The 24,546-nt window shown below is 26.2% G+C and overlaps 5 protein-coding genes across 5 annotated transcripts; 2 read left to right on the top strand and 3 right to left on the bottom strand.

The window, feature by feature from the left end:
• Positions 1-276: 276 nt before the first annotated feature.
• Positions 277-876, top strand: GO595_005126 (putative polyadenylate binding protein; the record flags this gene model as incomplete). Its single annotated transcript, XM_067918335.1, has 1 exon — positions 277-876. One exon carries the CDS (start codon positions 277-279, stop codon positions 874-876), a length of 600 nt encoding a protein of 199 aa, XP_067774676.1.
• Positions 877-8,398: 7,522 nt separating this feature from the next.
• Positions 8,399-9,184, bottom strand: GO595_005127 (sel1 repeat family protein; the record flags this gene model as incomplete). The annotated part of the gene is made up of 1 exon (XM_067918336.1): positions 8,399-9,184. The coding sequence occupies one exon, from the start codon at positions 9,182-9,184 to the stop codon at positions 8,399-8,401; it is 786 nt and encodes a 261-aa protein (XP_067774677.1).
• A 1,380-nt stretch (positions 9,185-10,564) lies between these two features.
• Positions 10,565-12,293, bottom strand: GO595_005128 (pre-mRNA-splicing factor ATP-dependent RNA helicase DEAH1-like; the record flags this gene model as incomplete). The annotated part of the gene is made up of 2 exons (XM_067918337.1): positions 10,565-11,634; positions 11,777-12,293. 2 exons carry the CDS (start codon positions 12,291-12,293, stop codon positions 10,565-10,567), a joined length of 1,587 nt encoding a protein of 528 aa, XP_067774678.1.
• Positions 12,294-12,869: 576 nt separating this feature from the next.
• On the bottom strand, positions 12,870-15,004 carry GO595_005129 (actin; the record flags this gene model as incomplete). Its single annotated transcript, XM_067918338.1, has 2 exons — positions 12,870-13,711; positions 13,906-15,004. 2 exons carry the CDS (start codon positions 15,002-15,004, stop codon positions 12,870-12,872), a joined length of 1,941 nt encoding a protein of 646 aa, XP_067774679.1.
• Positions 15,005-16,415: 1,411 nt separating this feature from the next.
• GO595_005130 (uncharacterized protein) lies at positions 16,416-17,135 on the top strand (the record flags this gene model as incomplete). The annotated part of the gene is made up of 1 exon (XM_067918339.1): positions 16,416-17,135. One exon carries the CDS (start codon positions 16,416-16,418, stop codon positions 17,133-17,135), a length of 720 nt encoding a protein of 239 aa, XP_067774680.1.
• Positions 17,136-24,546: the final 7,411 nt, after the last annotated feature.

The raw sequence follows: 24,546 nt of genomic DNA on the forward strand, positions 1-24,546 counted from the left end.
ATAAAATAAATATGTAATTAATAAATAGTTATATTATATTAATATTATTTATTTAAACACTCTTTTTAAAATTATAAGTTGTAAAGAATTCTTTAATGATCATTAAATTCATATTTTTACTGTCTGTTTTGAGCGCTTTTTGTCGTCAGGATCCCAAACACAGCGAACGGTCAATTCAAATTGAAATTGCTCATAAAATATTTTTGAATGCAATATTATCGTTAGTAACAGTTTCCAAATGTATTAAATCTGAGTGGCAAAGATCTAAAATCATAAATGCTTAGCCAAAATAATTACTACGCATCTCAACAAATGCAATATTCAGGTCTACAAACAGGGTACCAGCAAACATTATATCCAAATCAACAGCAAGGACTTCAACAAATCGCATGTTTAAACCAGCAGCCAGGGTACCAGCAAATATTATATCCAAATCAACAGGTAGGATACCAACAAATTTCTAGCACAAACCAACAAGCACCATATTTAAATCAACAAGCAAAACCACTGCAAATAATATACCCAAATACATTAAGCACTGTCAAACTTAATTCCAATAATTCCAAAAAGCCTAAATCAAAACAAAAACAGCCCAAATTATCTACTAATTTATATATCAAAAATCTTCCATCAAGTATCACTACAAATGAAGATCTTGGCAATATGTTCTCACAATTTGGTACTGTTAAATCTCCCCTTCTCTTGAAGTTTGGAACCGGACTTTGCAATATGGCGGACCACAAAAGCGCAGTTGCAGCAATTAATGCACTTAACGGCAAATTTGTTGAAGGGAAATTCCTTGTTGTGAAATGGTATGTTAGCAGCAAAGAGAAAAATAAAAGGAAAGAAAGGAAACAAAAAGTTGAAAATTGTTAAAAAATTTGATGTTTAAATATATTTTCTTTTTATTAAATAAATTTGTGATGAATTAAAACTATGATAACTATTATATATGTTGTTTAGTTAATCATTTTGTAGATTTTATTTACTTCTATTCATTTGTATTTATGATTACGAAGATGATATGCAAATGCTATGGAATTTTTTGTCATTAATTTTTTAGTTTTATTAAAATAGAGCTATAATGTTCTAAATAATGCTTTGGTCATCTCATAAATAGGTGTTTGTGAACAAAATCATTTTACTTTTTTTCTAAAGGAAATGAAACTGTAATTAAATACCATCTTAATGTAAATAAAATTTTTATAGGAAAAAGGAATGACAATTATTGATGAAATTATAAATACGTCAGCATTAATTTGAAATTTATATCTTGAATTTTAAATTATTTATGTAAATTTTCTACTAAATTTTAACAAAAAAACCTTGGTTGCAATCACTGATTTCATAGATTTAAATTGATTTAAAGATCATTTTAAATTCTTTTTAAAATCTTTTTGTCAAAAAAGTGCACGTTTAATTTTTACGAAAAAAAAGTTTCACCGGAAAGAATCGAAGTTCCAACTTTGAGATAATGGGTCTCACGAACTGCCATTGTTCCACGGTGAATTTCAAAAAATTGGCTTTTGGATTTCTTTTACGATTTTTTTAACTATGTTCTTTTCTCAAATAAAAAGAAATAATTACATTTTTAAAACGAGGGTTCAATGATGGAATTTCTTATGAAGAAGTTTCTAGATATCTTCGAATCTTACTTGTTTTTGCAACCATCATACAATAAGAACAATACGAATTTTCCATGATTTGGTATCTTGTTCAAATCAATTGGATCCATTTCCTTGAATTACACATCTAGCTTGGAGAAGAATGTACGGAAATGTTCATACAATATCTTATTTGATGATTTAATACTTTTAGTATATTTATCAGATGAATGACATCTCTTAAAGATATACAAAATTGGCATATCAATGATTCGTCTAATTCAAGTTTCGGATTTTCGGATGTATTAAATTGTTCTTTTAATAATTTAATTACAATTTCTTTCTTGAGCTTTTTTATGCCTTGTGTTCTTTCCTTTGTTTTAATTTAATGAATTCATTTCAATTAAATGTTTTTCCATTTTTGGTATTTTCCATGTCTTCCATATATCATTGAGTCAAGTCGACATATTTCACGTTTTAACGCTTTGTTTTGAGATTGTAGTGAAGTAACAATATATAATTTTTGATCTTTTGGAAGGCTCATAAGAAGTTCAGGTGTTATGAATTGATTTGGTATAGGGTTTACTGATTGCTTAACCATTAATTTTAATTGACGTGTTTTTGATTTCTCAATTTGTATGGATCTTTTTAGTTCAGTAATTTTGTTTTGGAGTTCATTTTCTTCAGAAGATGAATTGTATATTAAATTTGAAAAATGTTTCGGTAAAATCGGATACTTCTGTTTCTGATTTGGAACTTTGATTAATATGTTCTTGTTGTAATTGTGACAATTTTTGAAGTTGGTTTTGATGTTCTATCGAAAGTTGAGAAACTTGAATTTGATGATTATTTTTTAAACTTAAAAGTTTCTTTTTTAAATTGTTCAGCTCTTTTTGCATAACACTTTCATCAGTAAATTTTTCATCATAAGTTTCAATTTCTGATTTTAATTTTGTTAGTTCTTCTTTAAGTCTTGCTATCTCATCATTACGAAGATTAATTTCACGGTTACATATAAACTGAAGAGAATCATATATTCTATATTGCATTCTTTCATAAGAAGAATTCATTTTTTTTTTCTTTTTTAAAACGTTTCCAAAAGAATTAACGTTCGTTTCAAATGCAATCGAACAAGAAATCAAAAAATATAAGATCAAATTCATAATTGTTGGTGAATATCATAATTTAGAAATTTTCAAATTTTCCCCTTCTCCAACAACCCTTACAATTTTTTTTTTAAACAAACAAAATTAAAATAAAAAAATTAAATAAATATGAAATTCTTGTTTATTTTTATGTTTATTATCTAAATTTGTGTTTGTTTTTCTATTAAACAGTTACTTTGTGTTTTCTATTTGTTGCCGTTGGAGAAATTTCATAATAAATTTATTCCTTTACCACTATTTTTATCAAATTGTGCAGCTAACATCAATAAGTATCCAAGCGAAGATTTATTTTCACTCGGCTTCTGAAATGTTTGCTTCAATTGACTTTCTTCATATTTAATTCCTTCTTTCCTTTTAAGTAATTCAACTATTTCTTTATTATTCTTTATGGATGCAACAACAATTGCTGTTTTGCCTTCCTTATTTTGTGCATTAACATCAATATCATTTCGTTCAAGAAGTAATTTAACAACTTCAGTATTCCTATTTTTTGATGCAATTATAAGAGGCGTTTCAAATAACTTTAATAAATTCCTTATATTTTATTGGAATAATATATTATTAAAATAAATATTAATTACAAAAATTTAATATTTTTAATATTAACATCAATTCCTTCTTGTTTAAGAAGTAATTGTGTGATTATTATATTACCAAATGAAGTTGCCCAATGAAGTGATGTCCAAAATATTTTTAATAATTTCCAAATATTAATTTAAAATATCAAATTATTGTTATTAAAATTAAATAATTTATTTATACATTTTTAATATTAACATCAATACCTTTTTGTTCAAGAAGTAATTGAACTATTTCTTGATAACATAATTCAGATGCTCTTATTAATGCTGCTTCAAAATGTTTACATAAATTCCTGATTTATTTCGAAAAAAACAGTATTATAGAAATAAATGTGATACAATAAAAAATTAACATCTTTTGCATTAATATCAATATCTTTATGCTCAAGAAGTAATTTTACAATTTCGATATTACCACAAATAGATGCAATCATAAGGGGTGTTTGCAATATTTTGAATAATTTCCAAATATTATATTAAAACATCATATTATGAAATTAATTAACTTATAAATCAAATAAATATTTTTACTGTTGATATCTATTGTTTTGAGAAGTAATTGAGCAATCTCTATTTTATTAATTCCTTTTTTATTCATTAGAAGCATTTCAAATATTATAAATAAACAAAAATTATATTTATGAAACTGTAAATTCATGAAATAAAATTTATTTAAAGAAAGTAAATAATTTTATTATTTAAATCAGTTCTCCCTTGATCAAGAAGTAATTTTACTAATTCAACTTCACCATTTTGAGATGCAATCATAAGTGCTGTTTGAAATAATTTGAACAAAATCTAAATATTATATTGAAATATTAAATTATTAAAATAAATATTAAACATAACAAACGAAAATTTCTTACATTAACATCAATTTCATTTTGTTCTAGAAGTATTTTTACTATTTCTATATAATTTTTTTCAACTGCTAGAATTAGAAATGTTTGAAAATATTTAAATAAATTCCAAAAATCGTTTTAAAACTTCAAATATTTACATTAAACATCAATTAAATTAGATGAACATCTTGATCATTAATATCAAATTTATTCCTATTATAAATATTATTTATGGTTTTATTGATTTGATTTTGCATGAAATATTCGTTTTGAATCTTATTGTATTCCAAAAGATGTTTAACAAAATAAGAATTACCATTTATTATTGCTTTCGAAATCATCATTCTATTTATTATTAGTTTTTCTCCTAAAAAAAAAAAAAAAATTTCATAGTTATATGAATCAATACAATTATTAGCAAAATCTTTTAAAGAATTATTTAATATTTCTATTTTTTGTGAAGGAGAATAATTATCTTACGAAAAATTTCTTAATGGTATCCTTGGCATTAAATATATTTTTTTTTTTAATATAATCATTATAAAGATATTTGAAGATATCATTATGATGAAATTTAATTGCTGCTTCTAAAGAACCGTAAAAAGATGCATGATTTTGTTCACATAAATGAATTATTTCCAAATTTCCATTTGCAACAGCATAATCACCTGTTTTATATATTTTAGCTCCATTCATAAGTAAAAATTTGAAACATTTAATTGATCCATAAAATGCTGCATAATCAATTAATGAAATACCACAATTCCTAATAAATGAATATCTTTCATAAGTTGATGGAACAATAAATTGATTAAAATCGAAATTATTTTGTGATGAAATCTCTTGAAGTTTTTCGATTTCATCATTTCGAATTATTTTAGATATTTCATTCGGATTTCCTTCATTAATATTTTTTTATATGATTTCTCCAATTATCTTTTTTGATGTTTTCAATGTTTTCTTTGTGTCCAAAGAATATATAAAGTTGACTATCACTTATTTCTTTTAATAATTTATCTGAAAATAAATGTATGAAATATAATTTTGTTTTAACTTTATCAAAATCATATTCTATTAGCTTTTCGGAAGCTAACTTAGCAATAAGATATTTTGATTCATCACATTTTTCCTTTAGAAGAAAGTCAAGAAAAAGATTGAAAATTTGTGGATTTTTTTTAATGATTTTTTCTTCTTTATATTCAATGGTTTTTAAAAATTGGAAATATAAAGAAAAATCTTTTCTTTTAGAACGGAATGAAGAAAATACAAATTGACATAAAAGGATATTAAATGTGAAAACTAAGTTTTCATCAAAATACTGTATTAATTTCTCTGCAGATAAATCTATATTATCTTGTTCAAGTTCGAATATTATTTGGTTGATTAACTGTATAGTTTTCAATTCTGGAGAACTTTTATTAACAGAAATTGTTCTTTCTTGTTCCATCATCCAAAATATTGAAAATAGAACGTTTATTAATTAATGAATTCAATCATGAAACCGTTATTTACAGAAATACCCATCGTTATGTTGAAAGTTCTATCGTTTGTCCCAAAGATTTATAAAAACATCAATAACTCATTAATCCATCTCTTGATTTCAAAAATTTTCCATAAAAATATCGGAAATCACATAAGCAAATTAATTTATTCATCAAATATTATATAGTGAATATTAAATGCGTTGTTTTTTTTTTTTGAATGTATTTAATTTTTAGGTCACTTTTTTAATAAATATTATTTTTCAAATCAGATAATAATATATGGCCACGAAATATAAGGAAAATTTACAAATGTTGCAATGCCTTACACAAATTATTTTTTGAATTAAGCTTAGATAATATTAATGAATCAGTAAAATCATCATTAAATTATTTTTATAAAGAATCACCGTTATCATTTAATATTATAGTGTGTAACTTATTATATTCATACTTTGAAGCAAGATATCATGATTATTTTTGTATTAAATATTTAAAAGAACTTGAAATAGAAGAAAGTAAATACAAAAATATTTCTCATAACAAAGTGATCGAAATTTTTGTACAACTTCTTTTAATCAATCAAACTCAAGAATCAAATTATCTTCTTGAAAAAATGATTAAAAATGGATTTGCTAATTCAGAAATTTGTAAAATTAAGAGAACACCATATTTTGTTCATAGGGGTATTGAAGAAAGTTATTTATTTATATCTCATAAACCAGACCCTTATTTTATGATTAATAACTCAATTCTCAAAGCTAATGATTGGGAACTTCATAAGAAATTAGTTGATGAAGGAATTAATCCTAATGAAATCTCAAAAATAATTCGAAATGATGAAATAGAAAAACTTCAAGAAATATCATCACAAAGTGATTTTGATTTTAATAAATTTATTAAACCATCGCAATATGAAAAATGTGCATTTATTAATCAAGATAATATTTTATTGGTTGATTATGCAGCATTTTTTTCTTCAATTAAATGTTTTAAATATTTACTTATGAATGGAGCACATTTAATAGACACAGGTAAATATGCAATTGCAGGTGGGAACTTAGAGATAATTCATTTATGTGAACAAAATCATTCATCATTTGATGGTGCATATGAAGCAGCAATTATATTTCATCGAAATGCTATCTTTAAATATATTTATGATAACAAATTAGAAGAGATTAATAATTTAGAAGAATTAGGAATTAAATGTATTTTTCATGACAATTATGAGGTTCTTTTATTTTTAGAAAAGGTGGGGATGAAAATTAATGATTCTCTTATTCTTGAATCAATAAAAAAAGGTAATTTATTTATAGTACAACATTTTCTTGAAAAAAATCCAATTAAATTAAATATTTTGGATATCTCAACATTTTCTGGAAATAAAGATTTGTTTGATTACCTTATTAATAATGGATTTATTAATTCAGATGATTTAAATGTTTTTTAACTTTATTTAATTTTTGTTAAAATGTTTTAATAATCCTAATTATTATTTGGAATTTAATAAATATATTTAAAACAGCATTTTTCAATGCTTCTAAAAATGGATATCTAGATATATTAAAATTTCTCCTAGATATGAAAATAATTGATATTAATGTTAAAGATGTTTCATTGTTTTATTTGAAATTTGATTCAATTTTGTAATGTTTTAATATAACAATTGGAATTTATTTAAATTATTACAAACAGCACTTATGCATGCATCTACTAATAATATAGAAATTGTTAAATTCCTTCTTTATCAAAAAGGAATCGATATTAATTCTAAAGATATTTTTCAAATTGTTTTAATGCTTATTTTATTATTTTAATAATTCATAATAATATTTGGAAATTATATAAAATATTTAATACAGCACTTATTTTATCAGCAATAAAATATAAACCTGATATTGGAAGATTACTTATACAACAAAAAGGTATTGATATTAATGCTAAAAATATTTTCTTATTTTATTTCATATCTGATTTAGTAATATTTAATATCAAAATAATTTTTGGAAAACATTAAATTTATTTAAAACAGCACTTATGTATGCTTGTATAAATGGTAACAAAAAAATAGTTCAATTGCTTCTTGAACAAAAAGAAATTGATGCTAATGCTAAAGATATTTATCAAATTATTTTAATATTTATATTCATTATTTAATAATTTTTATAAATATTTGGAATTTTTTTGAAAATATATAGAACAGCATTTGAAATTGCAAAGAGTTTAGGCATCAAAGAAATAAGTAATTTATTTATTAAGCATTCCTTAGTGCATAAGAAGAAGAAGTTCACTTTCTTTTACTAAAAAAATTATTGTAATAAATTTTTCATATAAATGCAAAGAATTCATCTAACTCTACATAACAAAAGATTTTAGATGATAACAATCTCCAGCACATAAAACCAAATTTTTTATTGACAAAATGAACAATATCATACATTATACTAAAAAGGAAGTATATAAGTTATCTTTCAAATTCAATATATTTTGTTTGAAGAGTGGATTTAAATATGGTATAATCTTTTCCTTAATAAATAATATTAAATTCTATTTATTCGAATTAAGTATTTAAATCAAATAAAATGAAAATCAGATTAAATTTTTATACGATATTTGATAAATTAAACTATAAATCAAAAAGAATATCATTTAAAAACAAAAGAATTTTAAGGATCATAATATTTAAATTTAAGAAAATATAAATATAAAACAAATTTATATTTATTTATTATCATTTTTCATTTTATCTCTTTTTTCTCCTTCTTTAAATGTATCCATTAATTCCTTTAATTTGTCTTGTATTTCTTGTGCTTTAATTTGCTCAAAAAATTTCACTTTTCCTGCTTTGATACACATTTCATCTGCAGCTTTTTCATCTTTTTCCACGCCTTTACCATTTTTTAATAATTGTGCATAATCGAACATCGAACGTGAATATATTTGATCTGAAGACAAACGTAACCATTTTGCACCTTCTTTATAATTCGGTTCACATCCGCGTCCAATTATAAGTGAAACTCCATAATTAAATTGTCCATGTTTCAATCCCATTTCTGCAACATGTTTCCACATTTGATTTGCAAGTTGAGGATCTTTTGATTCTATACGTGACGCATAATTATTAATCGATTGTGGATAATCATTTTCAACTCCAACTTTAAAATAGTCAAGTGATTTGTCATCATCTAAACCTATACCTGATTCAATTGCCAATCCATACATATGAATCGCTTCAGGTTTTGTTTTACGTGCTGCAATACGTAAATATTTGGAACTAATATAAAGATTAATATTACGCATAAGACCTGAATATTCCCAAATTGCTTCGGTGTAACTTTGATTAGCTGATAACTCAAGAAAATGTTGTGATTGTGCAATATCTTTTGATGTACCAATCCCTTTAAGATAACAAAGTCCTACATTATATTGTGAAATCGCATAATTCATTTCTGCACCTTTAAGAAAATATTCAAATGATTTATGTTTATCAATGTTTAAATATAACATGCCAATATTATTATATGAATGTGCTGTATTTTTGAAGAAGTGGATTTTGATATATAGAAATAGCTTTATTTATTTCTTTTGCTTGAGTATAAAGATAACCTTGAATAAGTAAATTGATAATTGTTGTTGTTGTTTCAGTGAATAAACGGTCGAATTCGGAGTGCTCCAAAATTTCGACTTTTTCTGTCTCGTGACCGTTAAAGAAATTATTAATTTGGAAAGAAGTTGGACGCGTTTTATAGTTATGTGAAATACATTGATGTGCTAAAGATTTTAAAGGTGTATCATCATTTATTATTTCTTGAAATCTCCAAAGTTCATCAAGAAGTTCACTTTGTGTTTTTTTATTGAGAATTTCTATTATAAGAAGGCCAAACATAAAAACATCACGCGTTTGAAGTGGTTGTTTATAGAATGGAAGATAAAGATCTTCTTTTTCTAAATCAATGAGTGAAAGTGGTTGAATACATCCAATAAAGAAAGTATTCGAATCTTTAGTAAATATAGATGATGATTTAATACGTAAATGTTGAAAGTTATTTGAATGAAGAAAATTAATAATACTTGCTGTTGTTTTAAGTAACTGATTTATTTGTTGTTCTGAAAGTAAATCTAATTTAACAATATTAAGGTCAAAATCATCATAATATAAAATTTGTAATGTTTGTGAATCTGACGAAATACCATAAAGTGGAAGTAAACCTTCAAATTTAAAATTATGTAAACTATAAAAAAAAAAAAAAAACTCATAAAGTGATTGAGAATTAAATCCATTTAAAGGTAAAACATGAGATATTAATTTTTTGTTGAGTTTTAGAATCAATTAATTTCTCGACTTTTATAACACCTGCTTGAAAAATTACTTCTTTTGGAATTAATCTTGTTGAATCAACTTGAAATTCTTTTGTTTTATTCAAAAATATTTTTGTTGGATTTGACATTTCACATTTTCATACAATTTTCATTGACACAATAAAAATTAAATATAAACGAATTCTATTATTTTTTTATTTAAATCTATTTCTTTCTTGTTCTTTAACTTTTTCATTGATTAATGCTCGTTTTATTTGACCTTCTGGGAGATTATTAGGATCGAAATATGACGGGGAAGCTTCTAATAACCATTCAGGTTGAATTTCTGAGACATTTCTTAAATAAGCTTTTGTTGTGAACACATAATCACTATAAACGATCCATTGAGGTTTCCTTCTTAAGCAAGAAGAAGGATGAATAAACGCTTCTTTAGGATTATCAATTTGTAAATAACTTCCTGTGGATTCATTTAACATTGCGATTTGCATAAAAAGTCCTTCAAGTAAACCTCGTAATATTAAACGCTCTCGGTCAACATTTGCTCTTGAAATAGATACGATTTCGATATTAAATTTTTTGTAACAAAGAAATAAGTTGATTTCGTGATCTTTCTGCACGTGATAATACTTTATAATTAATGAAATTATCTTCACACCATTTTTTATCACTACCATTATTAACGAATTCTTCATAAACATTAATTAATGAAATATGATCTCCATAACCACTTTTAAATTGTGAATGTGCTGCATCTGCTTTAGTAACTTTATCACGTGGACGTAGAAATATTTGTCCTTGTTCTGAAAGAATAGCTATTAATGTAGACATTTCATTCGTACATCCGAATTTCTTAGATGCTATTAAAGATTTAGCATGTTTAGGTTCAACTGGTAAAACGGCCATTAAATTTCCGATCTCTGTAAGTTCTGCGTTATTATTAATTGCTCCTAAATGATATAATTCTTGAATAGCTACTGCTAATTGTGTTTGAGGTGGTGCATCTATAAAAGGAAAATGAATAATATCTTTAATACCTGTAGCAAGCATAGTTAAGATTACTGATGAAAGATCTGTCCGTTGAATTTCTGGAATTGTTTGTTTCTCTAATTGATTATTATATGAAGATTCAGTATATAAACGATAACATTTTCCTGGACGAGTTCGTCCTGCTCTACCACTCCGTTGATTAGCTGCTGCTTGTGAAATAGGGGTGACAAGTAATGCAAACATTCGACGATCTGGTTGATATTGTGATTGTTTAACAAAACCTGGATCAATAACATAAACAACTCCATCAATAGTAACTGAAGTTTCTGCGATATTCGTCGAAACTATAATTTTCCGAATATTATCATGTTTAGGTGGTAAAAATACTAATTGTTGTTCACGTGGTGGTAATGAAGCATAAAGTGGTAAAACTAATGTAGACATTTTAGATTTACTATTTATATTACGTGTACCTTCACGAATTCGTTGACATGCAGTTTCAATCTCTTCTTCACCTGTTAAAAAGATTAATATATCACCAGATGGTTCATCACGATGAATTTTAATAGCATATGTAATAGCTGATTCAACATAATCACTAACTGGTTCTTGCGTATAAATAATATCAACTGGATAAAGTCGACCTGGAACTATTAAATGTGGTGCACCACCAAAAAAAATTTGTAAATTTTTGTGCTTCAAGTGTAGCTGACATAACTACAACATGAAGATCTGCTCGAATCTCTGTAAGTTGTTTTAATAATCCAAGAATAATATCTGAATTAATATTACGTTCATGTGCTTCATCAATAATGACTATACCATATTGTCGAATTTGTGGATCAAGGATAAATTCTTTCATTAAAAGTCCATCTGTCATATAAATTAATCGTGTGTTTTCACTTACACGTGAATCAAATCGAACAGAATAACCTACAATACTACCAAGTGAAACATCCATTTCTTGTGCAACACGTGTTGCAACATTAATAGCTGCTACACGACGTGGTTGTGTACAAAGTACTTTCTTGTCATTACTAATAATATTGGATTCTAATAAAAATTGTGGAATTTGTGTGGTTTTACCTGAACCTGTACTACCTTCAATAATAGTAACTTTATTATTTTGAACCGTAGAAATTACTTCTTCTTTAAATTCATAAACTGGTAATTTACGACGTTGTTTAAGTATCGTTTTATAATTTTCTGAATATGGACGATCTGTCCATGGATTAGTAACATTTTCTTCTATTGTTTCTTCAGGTTCTTTATGATGATGATGACGACGACGATGATGATGTTCTTGCATAATTTTTAATTAAATTGTTTTTGTGGTCTTATGAATTTGATGAAAAAGAGAACGTTATCAAATAAACGGACTCAAATTTTTTTTTTTCTTTCTCATTTTAAAAATATGAATTAAGAATGCAAATTGAAAATAGAAATAATCATATGACCATCTCATTTTATTTTTAATTATATTAACTTTATTCAATAAAATTAAATTTTTAATAATCAGCTGATTAACACTCAATCATTTTAAAATAACAACATTTTCTTTTAACATAAAAATATTTATATAAATTATTTTATTTATTTGTTTCTAATGCTTTTTTTGCATCAGGTTGACCCGCTTCAGCTGCCTTTTTCATATATTCGACAGCTTTTTCTTGGTCAGGTTTAGTTCCAATTCCATTAAAATAATAAAGAGCCAAATTATAAATAGCATCAGGTTCTCCATTATCAGCTGCCATTTTCATATATTTAAATGCTTCTTTCATTTTTTTTTTTTTTTTTACCTTCTTTAAAGTAATATGCGTATGTCCCCATAGCCATTGTATGTCCCATTTCTGCTGCTTTCTTTTTTTTTCTTTTAGATTCCTTATCATCTTTTTTTAACTTCAAATCCGGAATATAAGAAATAAGCATAATTATACATAGCATCTGGTTGACCTTGATCAGAAGCCATTTTATAATATTTAACAGCTTCACTTAAATTCTTTTTAATTCCTATTCCATTAAAATACATATTACCTAAAATGAATTGACAAACACTATTTCCCATATTTGCGCCAAGACTTGCATATTTGAAAGCTTCATCATAATTTGGTTCACCTAAATATCCATCCATAGACCATATTGCACATTGAAGAATTGCTTCTGCATGACTTTTATCAGCTGCCATTTTCATATATTCATATGCTTTCTTTTTGTCAATTGGAACACCATCACCACGTGAATATATAAGTGCTAAATTAAAGTTTGCAACAACATCACCTTTATCGGATGCTTTTTTGAAGTATTTAATGGATTCTGTTGGATTAGTATTCATTAGAGAAACAGCATAATCGTTTTGAGCTGTTGTAAAGCCTGAATCAGCTGCCTTTTTCATATATTCAAGAGCTTTTGCTTCATCTTTGACGACACCATAGCCATTTTTAAAGCAAAGAGAATAGTTATATTGAAGACGTGGATCTCCAAGTTCTGATCCTCGCTTAAGATATGCAGCACACTCAGAATAATGTTTCTTCTCAAATAAACAATTAGAATAATTCGTAATACCAGCAATAGAATTAAGGTCAGCCGATTTCTTAAAATATTTCTCAGCTTCTTCTTGATTCTTTTTAACACCATTACCAGATGCTAAAAGTTCACCATATGAATTACATGCTTCAGGATGATCTTTGTCTGCTGATTTCTTAAGATATTCAACTGCTTTTTGAATGTCTGGTTGAATATCTTTAGTACCCTAAGCCATGTATGATATCATAATCATAAACTAATTAATTGATATTTTGAATTTTTTTCATCAAAGATAAATTTTATATTGATTGAAATGAGTTAATTGAAAAAATTAAAAAATTTCATTAAAATTTAATGAAAAATTGTTTAGAAGCACTTGCGGTGGACAATTCCTGGACCAGCTTCGTTGTATTCGTCACGTGTGATAACCATTTGTGGGAATGTGGCAAGGGAGGCAAGGATGGAGCCACCGATCCAAACTGCGTACTTACGTTCTGGTGGAGCGACGACTTTGATCTTCATTGTTGGTGGTGCGAGGCGGACCATTTCCTTCTCCATACGTTCTGGGAGACCTTCGAACATTGTGGTACCACCAGAGAGAACAATGTTAGCGTAGAGATCCTTACGGACATCGATATCGCATGCCATGATGGAGTTGAAGAGGGTTTGGTCAATACCTTCGAATTCGAAGCCATTGAAGTGTGGCTTGAAAAGAAGTTCTGGGCACCTGAAGCGCTCGTTGGCGATGGTGATGACGTTACCATCTGGAAGTGTGTATGAGATGTCGCATTCGGATGTTGTGGCGGCCTTGTTCATTTCTTCGTCAAAATCAAGTGCAACATATGCGTGCTTCTCCTTGATATCACGAACAATTTCCTTTTCGGCGGATGTTGTGAAGGTGTAACCACGTTCGTTAAGGATCTTTTGGAGGTAGGCTGTGAGATCACGACCGGCGAGGTTGATACGCATGATGGCGTGTGGAAGGGAGTAACCTTCGTAGATTGGAACTGTGTGGGAAACACCATCACCTGCATCGAAAACGATACCGGTTGTACGACCTGATGAGTAAAGGGAAAGAACGGCTTGGATACCAACATAGAATGCTGGAACGTTGAATGTTTCGAATTGGAGTTGGATCATCTTTTCACGGTTAGCCTTTGGGTTCATTGGGGCTTCTGTAAGAAGAACTGGGTGTTCAGCTGGATCAACACGTAATTCGTTGTAGAATGTGTGGTGCCAGATCTTTTCCATATCGTCCCAGTTGGTAACGATACCGTGTTCAATTGGGTACTTAAGGATAAGGATACCTGCCTTAGCACATGCTTCATCACCAACATATGTATCCTTGTTTTGACCACCAGCGATTGTTTGGACATACTTTGGACGACCAACAATTGATGGGAAAACTGAGCGTGGTGCTTCATCACCAGCGAAACCAGCCTTGCACATACCGGAACCATTATCGATAACTAATGTTTGAACTTCGTCTTCAGCCATTAGATGAAAGTGAAATGAAAATTAGATAATTACGGACAATTGATTCACACAACAGACACCTTAATTGAAAAAGTTTATAACACCTCACCCGACCGAGTTTTTCTTTGCTATAACCAACGGTTATTGTTCGCTTGGGAGCGTTTACAAACGGTTTAAAACTATGGAGCTCAAAAAGTTGAAGGGTTGGCCGTTAAATCTTAATCAAAGATCGAACACTAGGGTTAATTTTTGGTTCGCAGAAAGACAAAATAAACAAACAACTTCAACGCAAAGATTCTTTCTATTGAAAAAAATATAATTTGGAATGTCATATTGTGCGATTGCTCCCTCAAATCCACATTTATTAAATTAACGTTTTCCCCTTATAAAGAAAACCGTAAATTCAACACAAAAGGTTGTAATATTTTAATGATTCAAACGTCATAACGATCAAAATCATTATCAAAAATTATATTTCAATAGGGTTGTACGTTAATTTCAAAACTTTATATAACATTTGAAGTATACGACTATCTTATCTATAATTTTTTAATTTATTTCCATTATTTTTTGATTTATAAACATGTTCAAATCAACAAGCTTTGGTGATTTTGAACAAATAGGTACGTTAGGATATGGTCAAGCAATTAAGGTCAGGTTGAAAAATTAGGAATCTGATGAAATATTCATTATTCGAAAGATAGAACAATGTTTTGATTCTTTAGATGAAATGTATAAAATATATAACGAATTTGTTCATCCTTATAAAGCTGAAGTTCTTCACATTATCAAGCCTGATAATACTAATCCAGGAGGATTTATTTATCCTTATTATGAGAATAGATCTTTATATATATATTTAAAAATTTTACAAAATGGTACTGCACCTGAAGGTTGGACTCCTAACTTTAAAATATTAAAGGAAATTGCTTCATTTATGAAAACTTTACATGAAAAAGGAATCATTCATGGTCGCTTAACTTCTTTTAACATATTTATCAGGGAAAATTTCAAACCAATTATTTCAGATTATATGTTTTATAAAGTATTTCCGATCGACTACTTAAATGAATCACAAAAATACTCAAATGTTATTATTTACATGGCATCAGAAGTTCTATCAAAGAATGAATATAAACAAGAACCAGATGTATATGCATTTGGGATTTTAATGTTACAACTTTTTACTTCTAATTATGATGTCTTTGCTCTAAGTGGAATAACATATTATGACTAATATGAAGCGATATCACATAATGCAAAGCCTTTTATTCCAACAAAATTACCAAATGAAATTAAATCTCTTATTGATAGATGTTTAAATGAAGTACCAGAATCACGTCCATCTTTTAATGAAATAAAAGAAATATTATCAAATCTTTGTAAATCATCAACAAATCTGAATATTCCAACTTTTATTGAATATAAATCAATGATTGTTCCATTAGAACAAAGTTTATCAAAGGATTTATTAGATAAGAAGGATCTTGCTGATCGTGGGAACATAGATGCAATGTTTCTTTATGGGGTTAAACGTTATGAAGAAGATCCAAAACCTCAAAACGAAGTAGAAAAGATGAAATGTATACAAAAGGCAGCAAACGAAGGGAATGAAGCTGCACATATATATTTACCTTCAATTGTAACTGAACAAGATGAAGTAAATGAATCTGATAATGTCGAAATAAAAACTGATAATATTAATCAAAAAGAAACTCATGAAACCAAAGAAGATATCATTAGTTTATATTCTGATCCATATTTTATAGAAAACGAAACTAATTTCAAAGAAATTATAGAAAAAATACATGATAATGCAAATGTACCAACAAAAATTGATTTAAATGAGGAAGAACTTATTAAGCAAAACTTTATTTTTACTCAAGGTGCAAAAGAAAGATTATCGAAACTTTATGATTGTTTATCAGTAGGAATTCCAGTTGAATGTTCAACAGAAACATCTAAAACACTTAGTGCTGAAGTAGTATGTAAATTAATGAACAAAGAATTAATACGATTTAATTTAAGCTCAGAAACAAAGACTTGTGATTTATTAGGAAGATATGTAGGTGAAACAAATTCATGGGCAGGAATTATAGTCAAACCAGGACATTTTTACAAGCATTTTCTGAAGGTTAATGTTTATTATTAGATGAAATTAATTTGGCTTCATTTTCAGTATTACAATGTATTGAAGAAGCACTTGATAGTGGTGTAATTAGTGTAGAAATTTATGGAATGCTATTAAAGGCTATTAATATACATCCTGAATTTAGACTCATAACAACACAAAATCCAAATAAAGGATTATTCGCTAACAAAAGACAAGATTTAGGGATTAAATTTTTATCTCGATTCCAAATAATTAATTTCCCACAATTTACTCAATGTGTAAAACTCAATTAGCAAAATGGGTCTCAGAATGGTATGATAAAAGAAATGAAAAAGATATAGAAGCAAAACCAAAAGAATTCTTTTGTATGTGTACAGAAGAAAAAAATGTTCAGATTTAATAGGAAAGCAAAAACCAATTGAAAATGCTGATGCTGGAGAAGAATTAATTCAATGGAAACCAGGATTCCTTACACAAGCAATTCAAGATGGTAAATGTGCTGTACTTGATTCTGTTGATGAAGCTCCAGCAACTGTAACCGAAAGATTAAATAGTCTTTTAGATCAAAAATATGATGGAGTCCAAAAGATGTTTGATATTCCTGAAAATCCTCAAAAAAATTAAATTCCAATTGATCCGAATTTTAGACTTATATGTACATGTGATATTGAAAAAATGTATTTAATATCACCTGCATTCTTAAATAGATTTGATGTAATTGTATTAGAAAATCAATTAGATGATTTAGATGAAGGAAAGAAAAAAGAATTAATAGAAAAATTAATGGAAAGATATTATAAATTCAAAGGACAACCTCAAGAAAATTTAAATTATGATCAAGATCAGGACGATGATGATGACGATATATTACTATTAATAGTAATAAATGAAAATGAAGAAGATAATAATGAAGAAAATAGTCGTGATGATAACAATGAAGATTCAAATAATATATTTGGTGGAGAGTCTGATGATTCAGATGATGATAAAAATGAATCAAATATTAATATATCCAATCAAAGTAATGATATCAAAAATCAATTCAGGTAACTCTCGAATTAGTAGATCTTGTATATCAAAGTTTTTCAAATTCTTCGATGACAATATATTTGGCTTGGTTTTTTATGCAAAGCAGTTGTAATATATTATAATATATTATAAAATATTACAAGATGTATTCAGTGAAGATTTTTCACAAAATGATATTGTTGAATTTGCAATTAATATCTTAAAGAAAAATGAAGATTTCCAAATATGAAAATTCAAGGATATTTATTATCATTATTAAATCAAACATCTTCAACAAATGATGATAATCAATTCTTTTTTGAAGATTCACCACCTCTTTGTGAATTTATTACAAAGATATTTGCTGCATCATTAATTGGATTGCCTGTATGTGTTTCAGGTCCAACTGGTGCAGGAAAAACATCTGCAGCTCGAGCATTTGGATTAATTCGTCCAATTGAAACAAGAAATAATGTTCATTTTCTAATGCATTAATTTCATGCAGGAACGAAACCAAATCATTTTTATGATACACCTACAATTAAGAATGGAAGAGTTATATTTTATAATGGAACTTTAACAAATTCAATGAAAGATAGTTTAACTTTTATTGCAGATGAAATGAATTTATCAACAACAGGATGTATGAAAACTTTAGCACCTGCATTAGAACCAAGTTTAGGAGGAAGAATATTTATTCCTTGTGTTGGAGAATCGATTTTTGTTAATGATAATTTCTTTTTCATAGCTTGTCAAAATGAACTTAATACAAAGGGACGTAATGCGATTCCTGATTCAATTGCATCACGATTTAGATATTTTAATTATCCAGAGCAAACAGAAAATGATATATCTAATATATGTGCCGACATAGAAAAAAGTTGTTATAAAAAAGGTGAACAAATGATAATACTTAATGATATAAATTCAAAAAGAATTGGAAAATATATGATCGAATTAAATAAATTAAAACCAAGTATTATTCCACCTTGGTCATTACGCGATATAACCAAATTATTTATACGTGTTCATCAGCAAGATTTAAATTCTAATAATTATCATAATTTAACATTTTATCATCAAGTGTTATTTTATACATTATCACCTGCTAATGAAAATGATATCAAAGATATTTTCGATGATATACTAAAATTAATTGTTAAAATATTCGAAATAATAAGTGCTGAACTAAGAAATGAATTAAGAGAATGTTATTTTGCGACACCTGAAATAAAGCCTATAGATAAAAAAGGAATTTTTATAATGAAAGGTAACACAGGAATTTCTCTTGAATCAATACCTTTAAAGATGGAAAAAGAAAGTTTAAATGAATTAGAATCTTTATTAAATAGTGCATTTCAATTATTATTATTAACAGATCCTTCAGAACCAATTTTATTAAATGGTAATTCTGGAAGACATTTTTAGCACAACAATTTTTATATGATGCTAAAGTAATTACATTAAATCAAGAATCAACAGTATCACAATTATTAGGTTCTTCAGGTTTCTTCACGAATACTGAAGCCAAATTATTTTATTTAGATCATATATGTAAAATGTGTCGTTTAGATTATTTAGATCTACAAAAGAAATTATTAAATAAAATTTTAACAAAAGAAGAAATTATAGAATTAACAAATAACCGAAAAAAATGCTTCCACATTCATTTCATTATGCAATTGTACATTTAATAGATAAATTATTTTTAGAAGAAAAAGAAAATAATTGTGGAATATCAAATATTATTCTTGAATTCCGACCAGGATTATTCTTATCTGCAATACTTGAAAGGAAATCATTAATCTTAAAGAATTTATCAAATATTCCAACAATCGTTTTAGAGAGATTTAATGAATTGTTTTCAGGTAAACATAATTTAACATTAAATGAAGATATTCATAACACTTTTACACCTGATAATAATAAAGAATTCACAAACTTTAATCAAAGTTTCAGAGTTATAGGTACATGTCCAAAAAATTCACCTTCAAAATTATCAGAAGCAGTTTTATCACGTTTTACTGTTGTTGCAGTTCCTGAATATAAATCTACAGAACAAACAAAAGTACTTAAAAGTTATATAAGAATTAATTAATTAGATTGTAAAGATACAGAAATTGAATTACTTCAAATGTTCTCAGAAGAATTTAATGCACAATTTAAGCAACATTTTAGATTCTCACAAATGCTTAAATCGATTGAAATGTTAAGTTCATTATCAAGTAATAATATAATCGAAAATCATGATATACAATATAATCTCGGATTAATTATATATCGATTATGTTCAGGTTTATTAGAACATCAAAAACAAAGAGAAGATCTCATCGATTTATTTGATAACTTAAATATTAATTTACCAACAACATTACAAAACTTTAATGAAAACCCACTTGAAAATTGTGAAGAGAATCATTATCAAGGATATAAATCTAAAATAACTGGTTTCTTTATAGAAAATACACATGAATATCATGAAAATCCAAAAATTGCATTTACTGGAAAATTCACAGAAATGGTTGATGTTCTTCATTTAGGATTAATTACACATACGCCAGTAATATTTGAAGGTAAGCCAGGGCAAGGTAAACAAACAGCAATTAATTACATTGCAAATCTTTTAGGTTTTGAAGTTGTAAATATAATTATATCACAATCAACAAAAGTTGATGATCTTTTAGGTAAAATTACTATTAAAAGAGATGAAGATAATCAACTTCATATTGAAATGATTGAAACAAAACTTGTTAAAGCAATTAAATCAAATCAATCGAATTTCATTATTGTATTCCATAATATCAATAATGCATCACCTGCTGTTTTAGAAGTAATGATAAGTATTTTTGATACTAATCAAAAACATGTTTTATTACCAAATGGTTCAACATTAGAAAAAGGTAAAATGAATCTTGTTGCAATATTTAATCCACAAAATGGATTTTCTAATCATTTACCTTCTTCATTAATGTTTTCATCTATTTATCATATAGTATTTAATCCAAAGAATGAAGATGTTTCTGATATAGTTTTAAAGCAATTTGATGGATTACCATATTTTGATGAAGCTCCTTTATTTTATGATCAATATTTAAAGACAAATAATATTTGTCATGAATCAAATATAACTCAAAACATGACATTAAATGATATAGGTAAATATATATTATTTAGAAATGTAACATTTAAATCATTTGATAAAATAATAGTATCACAAATGTTATTTGCATATCGTTTTATTCAAGAAGAATTTATTCAACAAGTTTTATCAAAACTTGATATGAATGATATGAAATTTAATCCTGTTTTTATATATAATATTCAAGCTAAAGAATTAAATATTCGTTTATCTCAAGATAGCAAAACTGGAATTATATTACCAATTATACCAGAAAATATAAATCAAGAAGAAATACAACCAATCATAGGTTGTTTAACACTTCCTGAAAAACATTGCTTATTATTTTTGGCTTGTTCTTATCTTGCTAATCGTACATGTGTTATCAAAGGTGGTACAGCATCTGGGAAATCACACACAATCAGATTATTTGCTAAAATGCTTGGTAGGAAACTTAATGTATATCAAATGAATGCTGATACAGGAATTTCAATTTTAACAGGACAATCTATACTTGACAATAAAATATCTAATGATGATATAAGATTATTAACAGAAGCATTTGGAAAACTTTATGGTTTTAAAGAATTGAAGAATTATATTTATAATAATATTAGTAAAAATCCAAAAGATTGGACACCTAAAGATTTCAAAAATCTTCTTTCAGAAATAAAACAATTTAAACAAAACGCAAATAATCTTACAGAAGATGATAATAAACTTATTAAAGAAGTAGAAAATACTATTAAAGAATCAATTCAACCTGCTAAAAGATTTAAACATGAATCATCAACTATTATTAAAGCAATTCAAAATGGAGAAATGGTTTTAATTGATGGAATTGAATCAGCGCCACCAGAAATAGCAGAAAAAATTTCTTCACTTTGTGGTGATGAACCAGAACTTAATTTATATGAATGTGGTCAAGAAAATTATTTCTCTAAAAAAGAAGGAACAATTCATAAAGATTTTCGTTTAATTGTCACATATAATCCAACTTCAACAAATGAAAACAAAACTATTGATCAATCATTCTTAAATAAATGTGTTTCATTTACATTACCACCAATCGATTCTAGTGTAGAATCTTCAGCACAAATTTTATTTGGTTCTTTAATTAAGAATTTATATCCACAAAAACTTTCAATTGAAATAGGTGCAAGAATGGCACTTATGCATGCATTTGCTAAAAACGAAAGTGAAGCTGATCATGATTCATTTGCAGGTGATATCGAATTCACTGGAAGAACATTAAGATTTATTATACTTAACTTCATTAAGCATCAAAAAGATTACAAAGAAAATTGTTCTGAGAATATTTATCTACCTGTTTGTAAATCAATGAAAGTATATTGGAATTCATATGTTGATCAAAATAAGAAACAAGAATTCCAAAATAAAATGATAAAGAGTTTTGCTGATGAACCTTTGCAAGATTTAAGATCAAAAATTAACTTTTCAAACGTTAAAAATCGTAATGAAAAATTATTATATTATCTTCGTAACATTCAAATATACTTTAAAGAACAAAAACTTCCTGAAGATTTTTCATTTTATTCTATTGTTAAAAATTCTAATTTTGTACAAATAATTGATAATGAAACTATTCAATATCATATTAATGATACAATAGAATTAATGAATAAATTGATAATTATTAAACAAAAGATTAAATATATATATGGAAAATTTTATACAATTAATATAATTTCGAAAATATTTCAAGAGATAAATAAAGGACTTAAAGAAATTCATAATTCAACAATTTCAAATTTACCTCTTCAAGATAATGATTTACTTTCATTAAGGAGTATTCGTAAACCAATATCAAAATTACGGTTATTAACTCGATTTGCTGAAGAAAATTCAAAATGTTTCACAAAATATGTTCCATATGAATTAGCTAAACCTGATTTACTTGAAATTATTAAAATTATGAACATAATGACAATTAATTATGATCTAAAAATATTTAATTTATTTGTTTTAAATTTGAAAAAATATGAAAGGTTAATACCTATAATTGACAAAATATTTCCATATAATAAATTTGTTTCTACACCATTTGAAAATATTTGTTATTGGTTACCATTATTTAATGATTTATATCAAGCAAAAATAAGTTTTACAATTGTTGTTGAAAATGATACTTATGAATTTAAGTCTAAAAATAATATTCTTCATCCAAAATTTGTTTTTAATCAAGCAAAAACATTATTATTATCAAAAGAAACAAATATAAACATAAAAGATATGAACGTATTTTCAATTAAACAAAAAGATATTAATTCAAGTTCGTATAATAAAAAGAATTTAGCAGTTTATGGACTTTGCAAAGATGTAATAAAAGCACAAAAAATTACTCAAAAATATATTAAAGAAAGAATGAATACATATATGAGTTCTGTCATAGAAAACCCACGAAAAAATCAATTTGGACAATTATCATCATTGTTTAGTTATGAGCAATCACCTTTAATTAGTAATCTTTGGACTTTAATATTTACATTTTCAAAAGAAGAAATTCCCGAAATTGGACAAATTTTACATCCTCTTGAAGAAGAAATGCTGATAACACTTTCATTCGTGTTTGATAAAATAGAAACATATGAAAACTTCGATATGATTATGAATTTCTCAAAAGCTTTACTTAATTTCGGAGATCCCTATTCAATATTATGGAGAATTATGGGAAATATTTATACAAATAATCAATATACTGAAATGAACACTGCTAAAAATGAAATTTCTAAAATTGATCAAGAAATTTCAGCCATTAAAAATGTTATATTTGATGATAAATCAATTTGGAACCCTGAGCCTTATATAGAATTACTTGAAAATGCCAAAGTACCATTAAACAATATAATAAATGAAATATATAATCAAAACGTAATATTTAAACTTCAACAAAACTTTGAAAATCTTCGAAAAAAGATTCAAAATATTAATGTTGAAAAGAAAGAACTTAAAAGTATTCGTAATCATATTATAAAATACTTAAATGAAACTTCTAAAAATAATCCGACTGAAGAAAATTATAATAAATGTGTACAAAGTGTTACTGATTTTATAGAATATATTGAGAAAGTTGATAATTCAACTGTGACTAATTCAATAATATGGCCTATTTATTCATCTGATATTGTAAGTAAGGTTCGAACTAATTATATTAAAATTTATGAGCATCTTATTTGGTATTCTAAGATTTATGATATTTTTGAAAAAATTACTGATAAAAAAAATAAAAACATTGTTCATTCTATATATGACTTAAATAATTTCCCAGAAATGAAAAGTGTACATCAATTATTATTTAGTCGT

This window comes from Histomonas meleagridis, assembly GCF_020186115.1.
Source record: "Histomonas meleagridis strain 2922-C6/04-10x chromosome Unknown contig_32, whole genome shotgun sequence".
Lineage (NCBI taxonomy): Eukaryota > Parabasalia > Tritrichomonadida > Dientamoebidae > Histomonas > Histomonas meleagridis.